The sequence below is a fragment of the Elgaria multicarinata genome, chromosome 3 (genome assembly GCF_023053635.1).
Source record: "Elgaria multicarinata webbii isolate HBS135686 ecotype San Diego chromosome 3, rElgMul1.1.pri, whole genome shotgun sequence".
Lineage (NCBI taxonomy): Eukaryota > Metazoa > Chordata > Lepidosauria > Squamata > Anguidae > Elgaria > Elgaria multicarinata.
In genome coordinates this window covers 157965911-157987734 of record NC_086173.1, presented here as the reverse complement: position 1 = coordinate 157987734, position 21824 = coordinate 157965911, and the positions used below count along the sequence as shown (strand labels likewise).

Here is a 21824-nt window from a genome sequence, read left to right as displayed (position 1 = left end):
ATCATGTCTCCCCTCAATCGTCTCTTCTCCAGGCTAAACATGCCCAGTTCTTTCAGTCTCTCTTCATAGGGCTTTGTTTCCAGACCCCTGATCATCCTGGTTGCCCTCCTCTGAACACGCTCCAGCTTGTCTGCGTCCTTCTTGAATTGTGGAGCCCAGAACTGGACGCAGTACTCTAGATGAGGCCTAACCAGGGCCGAATAGAGAGGAACCAGTACCTCACGCGATTTGGAAGCTATACTTCTATTAATGCAGCCCAAAATAGCATTTGCCTTTCTTGCAGCCATATTTCATTGTTGGCTCATATTCAGCTTGATAACCATGCAGTGTGTCTTGTTAACCATCCTGAAGAACCCTACAACAAATCACAGGTTCTCATGGTGGTTTGTTCAAGAAAAATAAACTACACTGCATGGTTAACTAGCCACCCTGAGGAAAACATGCTACGTTCAGGCAACATAATAACCCACCCTGCAGGAAAGGCACTGTGTTCAGACAACACATTAACCCCTTGCGCGCTTCAGTGATGATCACAGTATCCATGCGGTAGAGGAACCATTCAGATGCCTAGAATCTCAGAAAGCCAGCTTCTAGGCATTTTATGTCAAAGAACTTGTAGTGGACAGAAACTTTATAAATGCCCTGAGTGCGAGAAACAGTTTTTTCTGAAAGATGCAATGATTAAATTTCAGAGAGAAACCGAATGACTATTCAATGGGAGGGGAGTTGGTGTTTTGCACCCAAAAACATACCTAAATCCCAGAAAATGCAGATAAGAATGAAAAGGGATAGGAGAAGCTTCCAACAGAGAGATCATTTGTTTGGACATCAGAGTTGTCTGAGTGGTGAATGAAGTGATACTCTCTATGTCTGTGTATCATCCTACGTAACTCTCCCGATCTCAGTTTTCCCCATCTACATTGCAGATGTAATAAATCTCAGCCTCACATGATTATTACAGGGATCATTGTATGGCAACTTTAATTCTCCCCTCCTGTAGGAAGCATTTGGAGATTTTTTTTAAAAAAAAATGTGTTAATGAAATCATTCCATCATAAAAAGACTCAAGTTTGAAAGAATGCAAATCTGCTTCTGTTTCTACTCGCTGGATAGGGTGTAATACAGTGCTGCTATATTTCTGCAAACCAGAAGTTCTTGATCTCAACACTGCCTTCTCAGCTGGCCAGTAATAGTTGAAATGTTTTTTTGCGGGGGGAAACATTGGCAACTCTGTTAGCCGGTGGTATAATATCACATAATTTTCCAGCATGTAACTCCTCTGCTGAGGGAACTGCACTGGCTGCCTATTCGCTACCGGGCCGGGTTTTAGGTTCTTGTACAAAGCCCTAAACAACTTGGGACCAGGATACCTGAGAGAGCGCCTTCTCCCTTACCAACCTGCCCGGTCACTGAGGTCATCCGAGGGCCTGCTCCTGGTGGTTCCACATAGATCCATCCTCCGATTGGAATCCACCAGGGGAAGAGCCTTTAGTGTGGTGGCCCCTTCTCTGTGGAACTCTCTCCCCCTGGAGGTCAGGCAGGCACCAACACTAGGTTGCTTCCAGTACAGCTGAAAACAACTCTTGTTTTGAGAATCCTTCCACTAGCCACTGTTTTTTCTAGTTCCTTTGATTTAAATTGAACAATCTTAATTTGCTTTTTTTAATCTTCTTTCTTTTACTGTTTATACCTATGTTCACCACTCCGGAATCTGTTTTAGCTATTGAGCAGTATATAAATATATTGTAAATAAATAAATGAATAATATCTTTAAATTTCTGACAGAAATTTCTAGTAAGAACCACTATAGGATATATGGTAGGATCATCAAGGTGTTCAGCAATTCCATATATACTCTACAAATCATCACGGCTGATCTGTTTTTGTCATCTGTCTAGTTTAAATTGGTTTCTCACCTGCTCTTTTAAGTTTTGCGGCTTAGCTACAAATATCTGCTCTGGATCAGTTAAAGGCACATTGCAAAGCTCCAAATTGATTTTGCAAACATTAGCAATTGTGTCTAAAATCGCTTGTGTTAGTAATTAGCATTGGGCCCGTTCAGAAGACACTTTAAAACATGGCTTTAACCCCGGTGAATAAGGCTTTTTGCTTTATTTACCATGGTTAAAGCTGTGGTTTAAGGTGTCTTCTGAACACAGCCCAACTTTCTGGCTTAATCACCGTGGTTAAAGCCATGGTTTAAGGTGTCTTCTGAATGGGGCCACAGTCTGTGTTCTTCCCTAATGGTTCCTCCTATTTCTTTGAGGAAGTGGCTGGAATTCCTTCTCATCTTTAACATCAGAGCTGGCCTGTCCGTTTGGGCCCATGGGGCAGAGCCCTGCCTCCATACCGTATCCCAGCTCCCAAATCTCTAAGCCCAGCCTGGCTTCAAAAATGCAACCAAAAGAAAGTAAAATGGCGGTGCATCACCAGTCAATGACTCAATTGGTCTGCTTGTTGCATTGCACATGTGTACGTTTGCTCGCTGAACATACGCAAAGGAGCAGAGCTCTGGGCATGCTCACTTGCGTCTTTTAATCCCCTCAGGCACCAGGCAGGATATCCATGATTCCTGCCCTGGATACTAGGGCTGTGCATAGCCCTCCCCACCCCCCAACTCACCTTGGAGGCCATTTTGGGAGGCCCCAGTTCGACAGAGGAGAAGATTGAGGGGAGACATGATGGCACTCTTCAAATACTTGAAAGGTTGTCCCGCGGAAGAGGGCCAGGATCTCCTCTCAATCCTCCCAGAGTGCAGGACACGGAATAACGGGCTCAAGTTAACAGGAAACCAGATTCCGGCTGGACATCAGGAAAAACATCCTGATTGTTAGAGCAGTACGACAATGGAACCAGTTACCTAGAGAGGTCGTGGGCTCTCTCACCGTAGAGGCCTTCGAGAGGCAGCTGGAGAACCATCTGTCAGGGATGCTTTAAGGTGGATTCCTGCATTGAACAGGAAGTTGGACCCAATGGCCTTATAGGCCCCTTCCAACTCTACAATTCTATGATTCTACGACTCAAGGATGCTTTCGGGCTGGCCTTGATTTGAAACTGAATCTGAATCAAAGTTCAACCCCCCTCCCCGAAGCAGGTCAGGCCTTGTGGGGTCCCAGGTGCCTGCCAAGTGTTTGTGTAGCAGGCACCCAGTAAAGCTGAGCCCAAGACCCACTGGGAGTCCTTTGCACTCCCCGCTCACCCACCGCCTGTGGGACTTACTTTTGCGGTCTGTCCTCCTCCATTACAGCCGTGATTTAAAAGCGAGATGGGGGCTCTGCCATAGTTTGAGATTGTAGATTTATGAAAACTGCAGAGCTCACATCTTACTTTTAAATCTTGGCTCTAATGGGAATGGATGGATGGCAAAAGAAAGTCTTGGAGGGGGGGTGAGCAGGAAGGGAAGGAGGGGACTGAATAGGACTCGTGGTCAGCACTGCGCCAGTTTTCCTATGCAAGCATGGAGGGGGAATGCCCACCACCACCCTGAATTAGCTTTGCCTCGGGCCGGCCTGGTGTTGCCTCGTATTCAGGCCGAGGCAGGCCAAATCATTAAATCAGAATAGTAGGTTCCTATAAGGCCATCGAGTCCAACCCCCTGCTCAATGCAGGAATCCACCCTAAAGCATCTCTGACAGAAGGTTGTCCAGCTGCCTCTTGAAGGCCTTTAGTGTGGGAGAGCCCACAACCTCCCTAGGTAACTGGTTCCACTGTCATGCTGCTCTAACAGTCAGGACGTTTTTCCTGATGTCCAGCCGGAATCTGGCTTCCTGTCACTTTAGCCCATTATTCCATGTCCTGCACTCTAGGAGGATCGAGAAGAGATCCTGGCCCTCCTCAGTGTGATAACCTTTCAAGTAGTTGAAGAGTGCTCTCATGTCTCCTCTCAATCCTTTCTTCTCCAGGCTAACCATGCCCGGTTCTTTCAGTCTCTCCTCATGGGGTGGGGGAGCCCATGACCTCCCTAGGTAACTGGTTCCATGGTCGTACTGCTTGGCTCAGATTTGGGTGTTCGGCCTGTGGCAGTGCACAGCCCTACTGGGTACCATATTTGGGCATGCTCATCCTCCTAGCAATCGGGGCGACAATGAATCCCGGTTGATCCCATCTGATATAGGAAACAGCTGCAAAGATGGAATGGTGGCCGGGGGGGGGGGGGGCTCACCTGTCCTGGGCTCTTCCCAGTGCAGTTGGATCTGACCCAGGTCACCAGGCCTCTGCAGTATTATCTCCAGTCTTAGAGCGTGGAAGATGTGGGGCATCTGGACTTGGCCCCTCAGTACCTTACCCCCCTCCTCTTATCATTTGCCTCAGATCTGAAATTACAGCAGTATTTCATAAGAACATCAGAAGAGCCCTGCTGATCAGACCAAGGGTCCATTTAGTTCAGCACTCTGTTCACACGGTGGCTGACCAGTGGTTGTCCAGGAACCCACAAGCAGGACAAAAGTACAACAGCATCCTCCCACCCATATTTATTTTTATTTATTTATTTATTTATTTATTTATTTATTTATAGTATATTTCTCCTGCCCCTGAGCCAAAAAAGGCTCCCGGAGCGACTTACAATCAAACGGCAAAGAAGACAGTCCCTTCCCTCAGGTGTACAATCATGACGGACAATGAAAAGGATTGGGAAGGAAAAGAGAGGGGTGGGTGTGTGAGAAATTAAATAGACTGTCAGCAGTAGGGTGACCCTATGGAAAGGAGGACAGGGCTCCTGTGTTTTTAACAGTTGCATAGAGAAGGGAATTTCAGCAGGTGTCAGTTGTGGACATGCAGTACCTGTTGAAATCCCCTCTTCATCACCACAGTTAAAGCTGCAGGAGCCTGGCTCTCTTTTGTATCTGGTCACGCTAGGTAGGGCTCCTGCAGCTTTAACTGTGGTGATGAAGAGGGAATTTCACCAGATGCTGCATACCTACAAATGGCACCTGCTGAATTTCCCTTTTCTACCCAACTGTTAAAAGATACAGGAGCCCTTGTCCTCCTTTCCATCGGGTCACCCTAGCAGGGATGGCCCTGCTCCCACTCTCATCTCCCGAAAGAGGGGCAGACCCACTGGAGCAGCCCCTGATGTTCCCTTTGCCTGCTCCTTTCCTGGTATACATAGGCGTAACTGCAGCCCACATAGCCATCAGGCCTAGTAGCCATTGCTAGATTTCTCCTTGGATCTTTGGATACTGAACAGCTATTCCCAACTTATGGTGGCTTTAGCTTCATGAGATGCCTCTGATTTTTATTTCTTTATTTAATTATTGCATTTATATCCCGCCTTTTTTTCCTGCAAGGAACCCAAGGCGGCATACATAATCTAGGGTGACCCTATGAAAAAGAGGACAGGGTTCCTGTATCTTTAACAGTTATATTGAAAAAGGAATTTCAGCAGGTGTCATTTGTATATTTCTTTGGCGAAAAAAGGCGGGATATAAATGCAATCAATCAATGTAATAATATAATATAATTATTTCTTACCCACCTCTCCCTTTGAATAGAGGTGTCAGGGTAAGATGCTGGATATTGGCTGCCCAAAGGTTGGTTCCTTTAAATCAGGGATGTTGAATAGGGTGACCCTATGAAAAGGAGGACAGGGCTCCTGTATCTTTAACAGTTGCATTGAAAAGGGAATTTCAGCAGGTGTCATTTGTATATATGGGGAACCTGGTGAAATTTCCTCTTCATCACAGCAGTTAAACCTGACCTCTTTTAAATCTGGTCACTCTAGTATAGCTCCTGCAGCTTTAACTGCTGTGACGGAGAAGGAATTTCACCAGGTTCTCCATATTATATATACAAATGGCACCTGCTGAAATTCTTTTTTCAATACAGCTGTTAAAGATACAGGAGCCCTGTCCTCCTTTTCATAGGGTCACCCTACATAATCCTCCTCCTCCACTTTATCCTCACAACAACAACCCTGTGAAGTGGGTTGGGATGACAGTCCGTGGCTGGTCCAAAGTCACCCAGTGGGTTGCCGTGGCGGAGTGGGCCTGAGATGCCTCTTTAGTTGCATGAGATGCATTTGAGAAAGGCTCTTCTCCTGCCACGATTGATCTGTACATCTGCATAACCCTGTGCCTGCTTACCCTACCCTGTACCTGTTTGCATTCTCTTCCCCTCCTTATTGTTTTACTATGATTTTATTAGATTGTAAGCCTATGCGGCAGGGTCTTGCTATTTACTGTTTTACTCTGTACAGCACCATGTACACTGATGGTGCTATATAAATAAATAATAATAATAATAATTTAGCATCCTTTTTCGGTGGTGATGCTGGAGGGAGCTGTGGCGGCCGAGTCGTCCAGGAGAGGGCGGCCATGGGGAGCTTCGCCTGCTTTTGCAGCTCAGCCTTTAAATCACCGACAAAAAACCAGGAAGAGGAAGAGAGGAGCTGCAGCCGCTTTCCAGCCGAGCAAGGAAGTTGTGCGGAGGGCGTCCAGGGATTCCTGTTGGAGCTGCCCGCCCCGCTACCCGGTTTGAGCCCCGCGCGTGAACCAAGGGTCCCACAGGCTTCTGCGTCGGTTCCGGTATGATGATTTGGGAGCTCCAGCGAGCTCTGTTGTTCCTGTGGGTGGGTGAGGGGAGACCATCAAAATCACGTGGTTGGGGCAGGGCTGTAACCCGCCACACACGCTTACTTGGGAGTAAGACAACACGCTAAACCATGCTGCTTAACCACAAATGGTGCCCTTAACCATTTTGTGGTTAAGCAGCATGGTTTTAGCGTGTTGTCTTACTCCCAAGTAAGCGTGTGTGACGGGTTACAGCCCTGCCCCAACCACGTGATCTTGATGGGTTAGCGCAGAGCTTTCCAAACTTTTCATGTTGGTGACACACTTTTTAGACATGCATCATTTCGCGACACGGTAATTCAGTTTTACTAGCAAACCGGAGGTTAAACGAACCCCTTATAAGAGCTACGGACACATACATAAATTGTAATACGTTCGCGCGACACACCTACACACTTTCCAAACACAGTTTGGAAAGCTCTGGGTTTGCACGTTGTCTGAAACAGGGCTTACTTATGAGTAGACCTACCTAAGATTGCACTGTAAGTTGTTCTTCCTGCCTGCAGTATGGGGGTAAGAACACTGCACTAGGGTTGTCTCAAGCAGCCTGAAGGTATACTCTGTCCGCAATCCTGCTCTCTGCAATAGTTGGCGATTAATATCGGCCTACATTGCAATCTTGTTATTTTGTGTTTCTCACTCGTATCCCATCCACTCTTCAGTCTGTAATCCGCAATAGTAAGAGTGGACTGCATTGTGGTAACATTTAAAGCCTCTTTCACGTTCTTCTTGCCCTATTTGCATTATGAGCTCATAATACTGGACAGTTCTAGCACATAGTGTGGGCTCTCCCACACTAGAGGCCTTCAAGAGGCAGCTGGACAACCATCTGTCAGGTACGCTTTAGGGTGGATTCCTGCATTGAGCAGGGGGTTGGACTCGATGGCCTTGTAGGCCCCTTCCAACTCTGCTATTCTATGATTCTATGATATTCCCAAATACACATACACACACTGCTGCAGTACAGGAGAGTTTGCTGCGTAAGAACATGAGAAGAGCCATGCTGGATCAGACCGAGGGTCCATCTAGTCCAGCACTCTGTTCATACAGTGGCCAACCAGCCAACGGCCAGGGACCCACAAGCAGGACATGGTGCAACAGCACCCTCCCACCCATGTTCCCCAGCAACTGGTGCACACAGGCTTACTGCCTTGAATTCTGGAGATAGCATAATTTTTTGACAAGTTGAAAACCATGAAGTAGGCTTTTATAGCACTCAAGAAGAAATTATGCTCAGTGTAGGGATGTTTTCCTTCCTGGTGAAGAGGGAGAGATGGTGGAAATTCTAATCCCAGCGAGGTATCTGTGTTTATTACAACAAACTCAAGAGAAAGGCTCATGAGATTTGAGAGGTCACGAGCAGAATTCTTCCGCTTGCAAGTAAGTCTTCCTGCATTCCAGAGCTATGAGGATTATTTTTAAACGTAATGTCAGAGATACCTACCTTACCCCTGTTTCCCAGTCGCTCTAGAAAGCTCTACAGGTGTTTCCTCTGTGAGGTTAGTACTATGAGGGGAGGTTACAACAACTGGAATTGTTTACGTAGTTTGGAAAAAAGGAGGCTAAGGGGAGACATGATAGAGGTGTACAAAATTATGCCTGGTGTGGAGAATGTGGACAGGGAGACCTTTTTCTCCCTCTCTGAAATAACCCCCCAAGTGGTCATCCCATGGAGCTGACTGGTGGGAGATTCAGGACAAATAAAAGGAAGGACTTCTTCACACAGCGGAGAGTTAAACTATGGAACTCACTACCACAAGAAGTAGTGATGGTCACCACTTTGGTTGGCTTTAAAATGGGGTTGGATAAATTCCTGGAGGAGAAGGCTATCCATGGCTCCTAGCCCTGATGGCTGCGTGCTATCTCCAAGTATTTGAGGCAGTACGTCTGTGTGCACCAGTTGCTGGGGAACATGGGTGGGAGGGTGCTGTTGCACCAAGACCTGCTTTTTGGTCCCTGGCCGACGGCTGGTTGGCCACTGTGTGAACAGAGTGCTGGACTAGATGGACCCTCGGTCTGATCCAGCAGGGCACTCCTTATGTCCTTATGCAGCAGAGTATACTTTTTACTTATACTTTGTACCCATTTGATCATGAACTCTGTCACTTGTACTGATTCTGTATCATATTTTAAAAATAGTTTATAAATGTTAGATAGTAAATTTCTGAGGTTCCAATTATTTTCAAAAACTCCATTAGATTTCCTAAATCTTGGTCATCTCGAAGATATTCTGCCAGAAGTGATCTAATTTAATAATATTCTAACTCTAGATTTGAGAGGGGGAAAAGCGATGAAGGAGGAAAAGCCTGCTGGCTCGGATCTAGAAGAACGACCAGTCAGAGCAGGAAAAGCCACCACCAGTACAGTTCACGCTTCAGGATGGGGAATGTTGCAAGAGGGCAAAGGGGAGCCATCCAGGGGGATGCCACAGCATTGGGAAGCCCAATGGCAGGAGTTCCTGAGGACACTGCAGCCCCTTCACACAGGAGGGGGGAAATCAGTGATGTCAGAGATGGCGCCATGGGATGACACCAAGGCCTTCCTGGCCTCCTTTGAGCAAGTGGCCAAGGCCTTTCGGTGGCCTAGAGGAGAGTGGGCGGCCCGGCTCTTGCCAGCCCTGAGTGGGGAAGTAGAAGAGGCCTTTCGGAGCCTGGAAGCCAGAGATCAGGAGGACTATGGGAAAGTGAAGGCGGCCATCTTGCGAGGGGAAGCCCTGAGGATGGAGGCGCAGCGCCAGCACTTCAGGCAATTCTGCTGCCAGGAGGTCAGAGACCCCCGAAGGATCCACAGCCAAATCCAGGAGCTTTGCCGACAGTGGCTGAAGCCGGAGAGACACAGCAAGGAGCAGATCCTGGAGCTGCTGATCCTGGAGCAGTTCCTGGCCAGCCTGCCAGTGGACCTCCAGGGCTGGATCCGGGCAGGAGGGCCGGACACCTGCTCCCAGGCCGTGGCCCTGGTGGAGGACTTCCTCACGAGCCAGAAGGAGGCCGAGACCGGACAGTGGCAGGTGAGGTTTTAATGTTATCCAACCAGAGTGTGCCCAGAGTTCTCTAAGATAACTTCGTTCCACCTGCCTAATTCATATGCTATCTTCATTCATTCGAATAGAACTAATAACATGTATCAATATGGAATTCGCTACCACCGGATGTATCGATGGCCACCAATTTGAATGGCTTTAAAGGGTGTGGGTTAGACAAATGCATGGCGTTTAAGGCTATCAATGTCTACTAGTCCCGATGGCTAGATGCCATATCCAGTATCAGAGGCAGTATGCTTCTTTATGTTAATCACTGGGGAACTTGGGCTGTTGCATTCATGTCCTGCTTATGGGTTTCCCGTGGGCAACATATTGGCCATGGTGTCAACAGAAGGGTGGGCCAGGTTGGTCACCGGTACACCTAGGGGTGACCATATTACACCAACTTCAAAATCACTCCACTGGCTGCCAATTCGATTCTAGGCGAAGTATAAAGTGTTGGTTATTACCTTTGAAGCCCTACGTGGTTTGGGTCCAGGTTACCTACGGGATCGCCTTCTCCCGTACAATCCGCCCCGCACACTCAGGTCCTCTGGGGAGAATTTACTCCAGTCAGCCAAAACTAGGCTGGCAACCATTACCCAGAGGACTTCCTCTTCCCAGACTGTGGAATGGCTTGCCGGGAGAGATTTGCCAACTTAACAATCTTTCTGAATTTAAAAAAAGCTATAAAGGCGGATCTCTTCTGTCAGGCCTACCCACTCACATTTTAATATGTCTTACAAGATTTTAGGATTTTAATAATGCATTGGTTTTATGTTTTTAATAAGTTTTATGTATTTTATATGTTTGTATTCAATGTTGTTCCCCGCCTCGATCCAGAGGGTGGGGTGAGTAAGAAATAATAATAATAATAATAATAATAATAATAAGAAGAAGAAGAAGAAGAAGAAGAAGAAGAAGAAGAAGATGATGATGATGATGATGGGCCCATGGTCTGATCCAGCAAGGCCCACTTCTTACGTTCTTGTGAAGGGCTTCCGGCAGGCCTATCCAGTAGAATTATAGGGTACTTTTAGGATGTTTTTAACAGTGTATACTATGTTTTTAATCAGTATTTTATGTATTTTATGCTTGCTGCTGTTCCCCGCCTCGATCCAATCGGAGAGGCGGCTAAGAAATTATTATTATTATTATTATTATTATTATTATTATTATTATTATTATTAATTATTATTTATTATTATCCTCCTCATCTGAACTCCATTCCAAATAGGAGCATTGCACCTTTTGTAGCACGGCGACACTGTCTGGTCTACTTTCTTCCTTAGACTCTCATCTCCTGCACCTTTTTGTCTCAGTGGGTTTCTGGCTGGAATCTTATGCACACACTTAACAATAGCCTCTGTTGAACACAGCGGGAGATGTACTTCTGAGTAAGTGTGCACAGGGACTGGTAATACACGTGGTAGATACTCTTCCAGCCACGTCCTTTTGAATGGGTTCATCCTTTTTGTTTCAGGGGCCACTGAAAGAGGAGTGTGAGGATTCCCTGGGTGCGGAGGGAGAGCCTTTGAATGCTGCAAAGGGACAGGTCTACAAAGGAGCCAAGCAGAACGGTTATCTGGATATCAGTTTGCAGGGCAAGTATCAGTGGCTACTAGTCCTAATGGCTGTGTACTACCTCTAGTATTGGAGGCAGTATGCTTTGGTACACCAGGTGCTGGGGAACATGGATGGGAGGATGCTGTTACACTCATGTCATAGAATCATAGAATAGCAGAGTTGGAAGGGGCCTACAAGGCCATCGAGTCCAACCCCCTGCTCAGTGCAGGAATCCACCTTAAAGCATCCCTGACAGATGGCTGTCCAGCTGCCTCTTGAAGGGCTTTAGAATGTCTTCCTTGTGGGCTCCTCTTGGGCAACTGGTTGGCCACTGGCTGCATTCGGACAACCCAATAACCAATGGTGGTATTATTATTATTGTTGTTATTAATAATATTAATATTAATAATAATAATGGCATTTATATACCGATCCATAGCTGAAGCTCTCTGGGCGGTTTACAAAAGTTTAAGTAGTCAACCATTAGTTGAATAGTCGACTGTTGGTTATTGTGCTGCCTGTCGGGCAAAACCCACCCCACGGTTGACTATTTCCCCAAAATAACCCACGGAGAAAAACAACACCCTGCAGAATTGACTAGTCACACAACCGTTGGTTAGTGTGTTGTCTGTCGGGCTCCGTGGACTGTTTTGCCCCGTTGATTTGGCTATTTCGGCTGCCTACAGAGTCCTCCGGCAACAGTGACCAAAGCAGCGGCTGCCACTCTGGTCCAGCTGGCAGAACTCGCAGTGGCTGATGGGATACCAGTGGGAGGACTGGGGTGGAGAGAGGGCGGGCGCTGTGTCAATCAAACACACAGTTGACTAATAGTCAAGTTGAAGCTGACCTTAATCCACTGCATGGTTGATTATAATCATGTTGTATGGGAAGTATCCCCTTGATAATCAACCCTGGAGTTCACTATTAACCCACCATTGACTATTGTGCTGTCCGAACGCAGCCACTGGACTGGATGGACCCTTGGTTCTCACCTAGCATGGCTCTTCTTATGTTCTAATGATTCCCTGAGTTATAAAGTGTTCTGCTTCTTTTATATTTGTCGGATGCTTAGGGTGACCATTTTCAAAAGTAATGTCAACTTCCTGTACCTGTATCAGTCTTCTGGAAGAGGGGACTCTGGCAACTACAGAAGACTAGAGTAGCTGCATCTTCTATTCCGCTCTTCCACGCACAGGATGCTCTTCCCCTCTTTTTGCATTTGTGCAAAAGTGCCAGATGTAATCATTTTTTACCACCAAGCATCTTGTAGCCTCGTGTGGCGCAGAGCGGTAAAGCAGCAGTTTCTGCAGCTGAAACTCTTCCCCACGGCCTGAGTTCGATCCCAGCGGAAGCTGATTTCAGGCAACCGGCTCGGGTCGACTCAGCCTTCCATCCTTCCGAGGTCGGTAAAATGAGTGCCCAGTTAGCTGGGGGGAAGGTAATAACGGCCGGGGAAGGCAACGGCAAACCACCGCTATAAGGCCTGCCAAGAAAACGTCAGCGAAAGCTGGCGTCCCTCCAAGAGTCAGTAATGATTCAGTGCTTGCACGAGAGGATTCCTGCATTGAGCAGGGGGTTGGACTCGATGGCCTTGTAGGCCCCTTCCAACTCTGCTATTCTATGATTCTATGACTCCTTTCGTTCCTTCCTTTCCTTCCATCTTGCTACAAGATATTCTGTTTTAACATGTGTAAATTCATATTTATATCTTTTAATTGTACATGTTATAATCTTGTAAGTGCCCTTATACAAATCTATGGTGCGGCCACACTTAGAGTACCGTGTACAGTTCTGGCCACCACAGCTAAAAAAGGATATTATAGAGCTGTAAAAAGGGCAGAAAAGGGCAGCTAAAATGATCAAGGGGCTGGAGCGTCTCCCCTAGGAGGGAAGGTTACATCAACTGGGATGGTTTAGCTTGGGAAAAAGGAGGCTGAGGGGAGACATGATGGAGGTGTACAGAATTATGCATGGTGTGGAGAATGTGGAGAATAGGGAGACATTTTTCTCCCTCTCTCAAAATACTAGAACCCAGGGTCATCCGATGAAGCTGATTGGTGGGAGATCCAGGACAAATTAAAGGAAGGACTTTACAAATGACAACTGCTGAAATTCTCTTTTTAATACAACTGTTAAAGATACAGGAGCCCTGTCCTCCTTTTCATATGGTCACCCTAATTTTAATTTGTATGTCACCTTTGGACCCCCGTTTGGGGCTGAAAGACAACTAACTCATGAATAATTTTATAAATAAAATAATAAATATAGTCACCCTTTCTAAAGCCTTCCTTCTGTCCTTCACAGGCTGTGGGAACAAATGCCCAAGTTCATTGCTTCCTCCTGAACAGGAAATGGTCCAAACTGGTGTGCGAGAGGTAGGTGGCATTCCGATGAGTCCATTTGTGATGTGCTAGCTTGGGAATAATAGTAATAATAATAGTAATAGTAATTGAGAGCCAGTATGGTGTAGTGGTTAGAGGGTTGGACTGGGAGTCAGGAGATCCGGGTTCTGGTCCCCACTCAACCATGGAAACCCACTGGGTGACTTTGGGCCAGTCACAGACTTTCAGCCCAACCTACCTCACAGGGTTGTTGTTGTGATTATAAAATGGTGAGGAGGACGAGGATTATGTGCACCGCCTTGGGTTCTTTGGAGAAAAAAGGCGGGATATAAATGCAATCAATCAATCAATCAATCAATGTAATAATATAATATAATTATTTCTTACCCACCTCTCCCTTTGAATAGAGGTGTCAGGGTAAGATGCTGGATATTGGCTGCCCAAAGGTTGGTTCCTTTAAATCAGGGATGTTGAATAGGGTGACCCTATGAAAAGGAGGACAGGGGTCCTGTTTCTTTAGCAGTTGCATTGAAAAGGGAATTTCAGCAGGTGTCATTTGTATATATGGGGAACCTGGTGAAATTTCCTCTTCGTCACAACAGTTAAAGCTGCAGGTGCCCTGCCCTCTTTTAAATCTGGTCACTCGAGTATAGCTCCTGCAGCTTTAACGGTTGTGATGAAGAGGGAATTTCACCAGGTTCTCCATATATACAAATAACCCCTGCTGAAATTCCCTTTTCTATGCAGCTGTTAAAGATACAGGAGCCCTGTCCTCCTTTTCATATGGTCGCCCTAATGTTGAAACACTTTCAGTAATGGCTGGAGGAGCTCTTGAGGGTCGAATTCCAGTAGCTGGCAAAGCCGAAGGTAATAAGGATGGGGCAAGAATTCCAAAAAATACCGGCATAGCTTAGCTTAAAGCTCTCAGTGCCAGTAACTAGGCCTTGGTTGAAGCATTTCAACTGTTGAGAATGGGGGTAGAAAAGCTGCAGGAAAGCTGTGATGTTTGGTAGCTGGGGTGGGGAGAGGGGGGAGGGGTGGTGATCTAGAGAACCCTGGAAGGCTGGATTGGGATCCCATGGGCTGCAGAGTTCCAACACTTTTCTTTAAATGCAGACCCATCTACACAGGATGTGATCCATCTTAAAAGTAGCTTGGAGAAAGTTTAAAGAGCACTACGCTCCACATTTCCAGAAGGACATTGACAGGTTAGAACAGGTTCATAGGAGGGCAGCAAACATGATCCAGGGACTTGAGGACAGGCTCAATCATAGAATCATAGAATAGTAGAGTTGGAAGGGGCCTATAAGGCCATAGAGTCCAACCCCCTGCTCAATGCAGGAATCCACCTTAAAGCATCCATGACAGATGGTTGTCCAGCTGCCTCTTGAAGGCCTCCAGTGTGGGAGAGCCCGCAACTTCCCTTGGTAACTGGTTCCATTGTCGTACTGCTCTAAGAGTCAGGAAGTTTTTCCTGATGTCCAGCTGGAATCTGGCTTCCTTTAACTTGAGCCCGTTATTCCGTGTCCTGCACTCTGGGATGATCGAGAAGAGATCCTGGCCCTCCTCTGTGTGACAACCTTTTAAGTATTTGAAGAGTGCTATCATGTCTCCCCTCAATCTTCTCTTCTCCAGGCTAAACATGCCCAGTTGTTTCAGTCTCTGGCTTTGTTTCCAGACCCCTGATCATGAGGGGACAGGCTGAAGGAACTTGGGAGGTTCAGTCTGGAGAAAAGGAGACTGAGGGGAGCCGTGTTAGCCATGTTCAGGTACATGAAAGGGTGCCCCAGGGAAGGTGGTCAGAATTGTTTTTCACAGCCACAGAAATTAGGACTCAAAATAACGGGTAGAAGTTACAACTACCTAGATTTTGATTTAATCTAAGGAAAAACTTCCCGACATTAAGATCTGTTCAACAGATCCAGCAGGCCTACTCAGATGAATTTTAAACTTAAGAATTTTAAGGTGCCCTGATTGTTATTTTAATATTGTATTAGTTTGATATGCTCTTTTAATTAGTTTTATGCATTTGATTTATATTGTATTAATGTTATCCCCGCCTTGCTCCAGAGGGAGAGGCGGGTAAGAATTATTATTATTATTATTATTATTATTATTATTATTATTATTACTGGAACAGTCTATCTACAGAGGTTATGGGTTCTCCATCTCTGGAAGTTTTTAAGAATAGGCCGGACGGCCACCTCTCATGGATGGTTTAATTGGTTTTCTTGCCCATTGCAGAGGGTTGGACTAGGTGATCCTTGTGGCCCCGTCCAACTCAACAATTCTATGCTTCTGTGATTCGAATATATATATAGAATGGCAGTCAATGTTGCAAGCAGAGATCTGTTTCCAAATATGGGGCATTGTGAAGCAGTATTTCTAAACGTTGGAGCGGTGGGGCAATTTTCTCTTTTTATTTGTTTCACTGAGTATTTATCAGTGGCTTGATAGTTCTAAAACTAATTGTTCTAGATGTCAGAGTGAGCGTATCATGTTTTGCTTTCTTTCTTCTGCAATCAAATCTGACGGGGAAGGTGGGGACTTCCTTTTTCCTGTCTGTAGGAATTGATGGATCCCAAGGAAACTAGCTTGTCTTTGCACCTAGTCAGGCCGTGTTCATCCCAGCCAGGCCAAAAGACTATAGTCTGGCAAGTCCAGCCGGAGGATGGTGAGAGCATTGATCCCATGGGTAAGGAGCTCCTGTACTCAGTTCCTGAAAGCCAAGTAAACTTTGGCCAACCCAACGTCTGTTTGTAGGGTTGAAAAGCGGTGATGAATAGAAAGAGGGATACTCTTTCAATATGGAAATCTGACATAAACGGGTTTTATTCCATCGCCTGTTGTTTTGAGTGAAATATATACCAAATGCTGGAAAGACAGAATGAAAAGTGGCAATGTGGGCCGTAGCTGCGTGGCATAGGCTGCGTTCACACAACACGCTAGCCCACACTCAACCATAAACAACCCGTAGTTCAACAACAACAACCCAAACTCAACCACTGAGTGTGGATTGTTGTTGAACCACAGGTTGTTTGTTGAACTGTGTGTTAGTGTGTTGTCTGAACCCAGGACATTCTCCACAAGATGGCTTTTTAACCATGCAGTACGGTTTCTTTTTCTCAAACAAACCACCTTGAGAACCCATGGTTTGTTGTTGGGTTGTTCAGGTTGGTTAACAAGCCACCCTGCAGAAATGCCCTGGGTTCAGACAGCACGTTAACCCGCAGTTCAAAAAACAAAATGGTTCACAACCACCCACAACCACCGAGGGTGGGTTAGTGTGTTGTGTGAACAGCCCCATTCTGAAGACCACCACTTCCCTCTTTTCTCAAGTAGCTTTGCCAAAACTTACTTTCCCTTGATGACTGCCCCCTCCGTGTCTCCCTACCTCCAGCCTCATGCCCCTGTCCACTGTCACTGCTGGGTCTGTTAAGCATGGCAGAGTTTGCTCCCTTCTGTAGTGCAAAGGATGTTTATTGTTCGGCTTGCAAAGAAGTCCGAGATAACTGCGGGAATAGCAGCAATGGTATAGAAATGTTCTGAAATAAATAAATAAATAAATGACATTCCCGAGGGCTCCCTAAGGCAGTGACGTTCTGCAATTCAGACACAGGTCCATCTAGTCCAAGCGTACTGCTTCCATCATTAATCAGCCTGATGTCCACAAGCAGGGCTTGAATTCAACAGCCCCCTCTCCTGTTGTGGCTCCCCAGCAAATGGGATTCAGAAATGTATTGTCTGGCGGGAAAACACTCCGTGCAGAATATCCACACTGTGCAGAGGAGAGTTCCTGCACAGCCGTTGTGTTGTGTGGAGGGCTCTGTGGAGTTCTGCATCGCATTGAGTTGACTTTTCCCACTGGCTACAGAGTGCCGCTCTAGGAGTGCCTCCTATTGTGCTTGGAGTTCTATAATGTAAAAACTGCAGCCCCAGATAAAAGGAGACAGTTGACATGACACGGGTCTGGAAACAAAGCCCTATGAAGAGAGACTGAAACAACTGGGCATGTTTAGCCTGGAGAAGAGAAGGCTGAGGGGAGACATGAGAGCACTCTTCAACTACTTAAAAGGTTGTCACACAGAGGAGGGCCAGGATCTCTTCTCCATCCTCCCAGAGTGCAGGACACGGAATAACGGGCTCAAGTTAAAGGAAGCCAGATTCCGGCTGGTCATCAGGAAAAACTTCCTGACTGTTAGAGCAGTGCGACGGTGGAAACAGCTACCTAGGGAGGTTGTGGGCTGTCCCACACTGGAGGCCTTCAAGAGGCAGCTGGACAACCATCTTTAGGGTGGATTCCTGCATTGAGCAGGGGGTTGGACTCAATGGCCTTGTAGGCCCCTTCCAGCTCTACTATTCTATGATTCTATGACCATGGAGACAGAAAGAAACACTGATAGGGCCAAGAGGGGGAAAGCTGAAGGAAAATCCAAGAAAAAGGCTACCGGCCTCTTGAAAATAGGTCACTAGAAAAATGTACAGAATTCCTTTTTCTATCTCTGCAGGTGACGAGAAGGGAAATCAAGTCAAGATGGAGAATTCTCAGTGTGGAGGAAATGAGCCTGAGGACATGCCTAGGACAACCCCACAGATAAGTCAAGCGAATGTGCTGGAGACAGCTGAGATGCACGAGGAAGGATTTAAATCCGAAGAGGGACGGGGGAACCAGCCAGTGAAGAGAGAGAATGATTGTCATGAGCTCACAGAAGGTCTTACAGCTGTGATTATCCAGGCTTCCGAAATAAACGTTAGGGATAAATTGCCCTTGTTTTCCAAATATGGTAGAAGGCATCACTACACATCAGAGCTTGATATGATACAAACCAAGGAGGACTATCAAGAATATTCCATGTCAGAGGAAAACCTTCTGCAAAATTCATGCTTTGATCAGTATCAGAGAATTATAACAGGAGGGAATGAACCCTACTTCTCTGAACATGGAAAAGGGGGTGATTTTAACAAATACCAGAGTAACCACCCAGAAGAGAAACCCAATAACTCTACTGAGTGCTGGAAGAGCTTTAGTTATACAAAGTTATTAAATAGTAATCTAGAAATTCAAAGTGAAGGGCAACCATATGAATGTTTCCATTGTAGCAAATGCTTCAGCCAGAGAGAACATTTGATAAACCACCAGCAACTTCATACTGGAGAGAAAAGGCATGAATGTCCCCAGTGTGGGAAACTCTTCACTTTAAAGCAAGCATTAGTGAAACACCAAGAAATTCATACTGGAGAGAAACCATTCAAGTGTTCTCAGTGTGGGAAATGCTTCAGCGACAGAGGCGTGCTGAAGGTACATCAGAGAATCCATACTGGGGAGAAGCCGTACAAATGTTCTCAGTGTGGGAAATGCTTCAGAAAGAGTGGGAACTTGATGTGCCATCAAAGGATCCATACCGGAGAGAAACCCTACAAGTGCCCTCAGTGTGGGAAATGCTTCCGAGAAAGAGCAAAGTTGAAAATCCACCAGAGGATTCATACTGGAGAGAAACCGTACAAGTGCCCTCAGTGTGGGAAAAGTTTCAGCCGGAGTGAAAATTTGAAAAACCACCAGAGAATTCATACTGGAGAAAAGCCGTATACGTGTTCTGAGTGTGGGAAAAGTTTCAATCAGGGTGGACATTTGAAAAAACATCAGCGAATTCATACCGGAGAGAAACCATACAAATGTTCTCAGTGTGGAAAATGGTTCTGTCATAGAGGAGATCTGAGGAAACATGAGAGAATTCATGCTGACCATGTGAAAGTTGTTGTGTGAGAAAAACGTCAAGTCACTGATTATCAGAGAATGATTATTACAGAATCCATGCAGGAAAGGAACCATTCAAATGCCTGAAGTGTGGGAGGAACGTCTCTTGGACAGATTGGTTCATCAAACATAAGAACTCACAGGGGTCAGAGACCTTATGAAAGTGTGGAATAAGTTTCGTTCTGAAAGATGCAATTATTATGCTTCAGAGAGAATCCCAAAGAATATCCCATGGGGAATGGGATGGGATGGGGGAATTTTCCACGAAAAGCCATACCTAAGTGCTGGTAAGAAAATGTAGATAGGAATGAAGTCAGCTCAGAGAAGCTCCCAACAAAGACATTGACTGGGTTCAGACAACACGATAACCAATGTTGGTTTAAATAGTCGACAGTTGGCTATTTAACCCACCATGGGTTATCGTGTTGTGTGGAGGGAGTATTTTAACCAATGGCTGGTTATTTGGCTGAAATAACCAATGTGAATAACCAATATTGTGCAGAGTTGGCTATTTGAACCACCATTGGTTATCGTGTTGTGTGGAGGGCACCGATGGTTATTTCTTCAGCCACCGTTGGTTATTTCATTAGCCACAGAGTCGCAAGGCAAGAGCGGTCAAAGCAGTGGCTGCCATTCTAGTCCAGTCGGCAGCTTAGATTTTCGGAAGCAATGGCTGATGGGATACTAGCGGGAGGACTGAGGGGGGGATGAGTGAGTCATCTCAGCGTGGAGTAATAGTCAACTCAATGCTGATCCTAATCCACATCACAGTTGATTATTATCATGTTATGTGGGGAGTACCCCCTAGATAATCAGCCTGACAGTTGTTTATTACCCCACCGTTGACTATTGTGTTGTCTGAGCACAGCCATTTTTTTATTGGACATCAGAGTAGCCAAAGAAAAGGATGAGGATGTCATCATAAGTAATGTATTTCCCACAGTGAGGAAGAATATATATATATACAGATCAGATGAATGCCCTGGCAGTGATGTTAATAATAAAGGGGTAATTAACTCTTCCAGCAAATCTCTATAAAAGGAGCAAAAGGAGTATTTCATTGCCATCTTCACATGGACATACATGGTTTTCTAGTGATGGCAGTACGTTCAATCACACACTTGAAAAGGCTATTCTCTATATGGGAATTACTCAATTTAGCAAATATATTGTGGGGTGGGAGGGAAATGGAGAACAGATGAAAAAAAAGTCATACCAAGGACATAATTTTCTCACAGTGGACGCACTGTTCCGTGGTTCATTTTCATTAAAACTGCCTGAATAAATCTCTTACTTTACTACCGCCAAGAGTTAGTCACTGTTGTGGTGAAAGGCCGAAAGAGCACAACCTGCGATTGACAGCTAGGGAGCAACCCTGAGGGGGCTAAATTCAACAGGAGCCCACGTGGCCAAATGTCCTAAGCCAAGCTTGTGGCAAAAGTAGAAGCAAAACCAACTTCCAAATTCAAGGTGGCATTTGGAACCCACAGATTGGGGGCAGCAAAGATTTGCCTAAAAAACTTGGACAGCATAGTTTCTTGGGGTTTTAGATTGACATCAGTCCTGCCTTGAATCCCATCAAATAATTGAGCTAACAGCTTGGCCTTAAAAACTTCTAAGGGCTGAAAGTACATAATTATGGCCTCTAGGGTGTGGGAGAGAGCCCATGACCACCCGAGGTCATTGATTCCATGGTCATACTGCGCTAACAGTCAGGACGTTTTCCCTGATGTCCAGCTTCAATCTGGCTTCCTTTATTTTGAGCCCATTATTCCGTATTGAAGAGTACTGTCATGTCTCCCCTCAGTCTTCCCTTCTCCTACACTCTGGGAGGATCAAGAAGAGATCCTGGCCGTCCTCCGTATGACAACCGTTCAAGTACTTAGAATCACAGAATAGTAGAATTGGAAGGGGCCTACAAGGCCATCGAGTCCAACTCCCTCCTCAATGCAGGAATCCACCTTAAAGCATCCCTGACAGATGGTTGTCCAGCTGCTTCTTGAAGGCCTCTAGTGTGGGAGAGCCCACAACCTCCCTAGGTAACTGGTTCCATTGTCGTACTGCTCTAACAGTCAGGAAGTTTTTCCTGATGTTCAGGCGGAATCTGGCTTCCTGTCACTTGAGCCCATTATTCCGTGTTGAAGAGTGCTATCATGTCTCCCCTCAGTCTTCTCTTCTCCAGGCTAAAAATGCCCAGTTCTTTCAGTCTCTCTTCATAGGGCTTTGTTTCCAGACCCCTGATCATCCTGGTTGCCCTCCTCTGAACACGCTCCAGCTTGTCTGCGCCCTTCTTGAAGTGTGGAGCCCAGAACTGGACATAACTCAAGATGAGGCCTAACCAGGGCCGAATAGAGGGGAACCAGGACCTTGTGCAATTTGGAAGCTATGCTTCTGTTAATACAACCCAAAATAGCATTATTTTGCATTATAGGCAGTGTGGTTTTATCTTTCCAATGCCTATGAGTGTTTTCTCAGAAGTAGGTTCCGCTGGTTTAAAACTAAACAAAGACTTACTCCCAAGTAAATCTGCATAGGTATTTGGTACGCCAGCAGCTCTTGCTTCTGTGCGTTTT

The 21824-nt window shown here is 45.9% G+C and overlaps 2 protein-coding genes across 2 annotated transcripts in view; both read left to right on the top strand.

The window, feature by feature from the left end:
- LOC134395624 (zinc finger protein 397-like) overlaps window positions 1-21824 on the top strand; it is a 284784-nt gene that overhangs the window by 248466 nt on the left and 14494 nt on the right. The gene's annotated exons all lie outside the window — the stretch shown is intronic.
- On the top strand, window positions 8916-20559 carry LOC134396177 (zinc finger protein 397-like). The gene is made up of 4 exons (XM_063122582.1): window positions 8916-9576; window positions 14043-14045; window positions 16065-16191; window positions 18005-20559. Exons 1-4 carry the CDS (start codon window positions 8956-8958, stop codon window positions 19258-19260), a joined length of 2007 nt encoding a protein of 668 aa, XP_062978652.1. The 5' UTR covers window positions 8916-8955; the 3' UTR covers window positions 19261-20559.

Coding starts and splice junctions, on each gene's coding strand:
- LOC134396177 (XM_063122582.1), top strand. CDS start 8,956: ATGTTGCAAGAGGGCAAAGGGGAGCCATCCAGGGGGATGCCACAGCAT. Junction 16,192..18,004: donor TGAGAGCATTGATCCCATGG/GTAAGGAGCTCC, acceptor CTATCTCTGCAG/GTGACGAGAAGGGAAATCAA.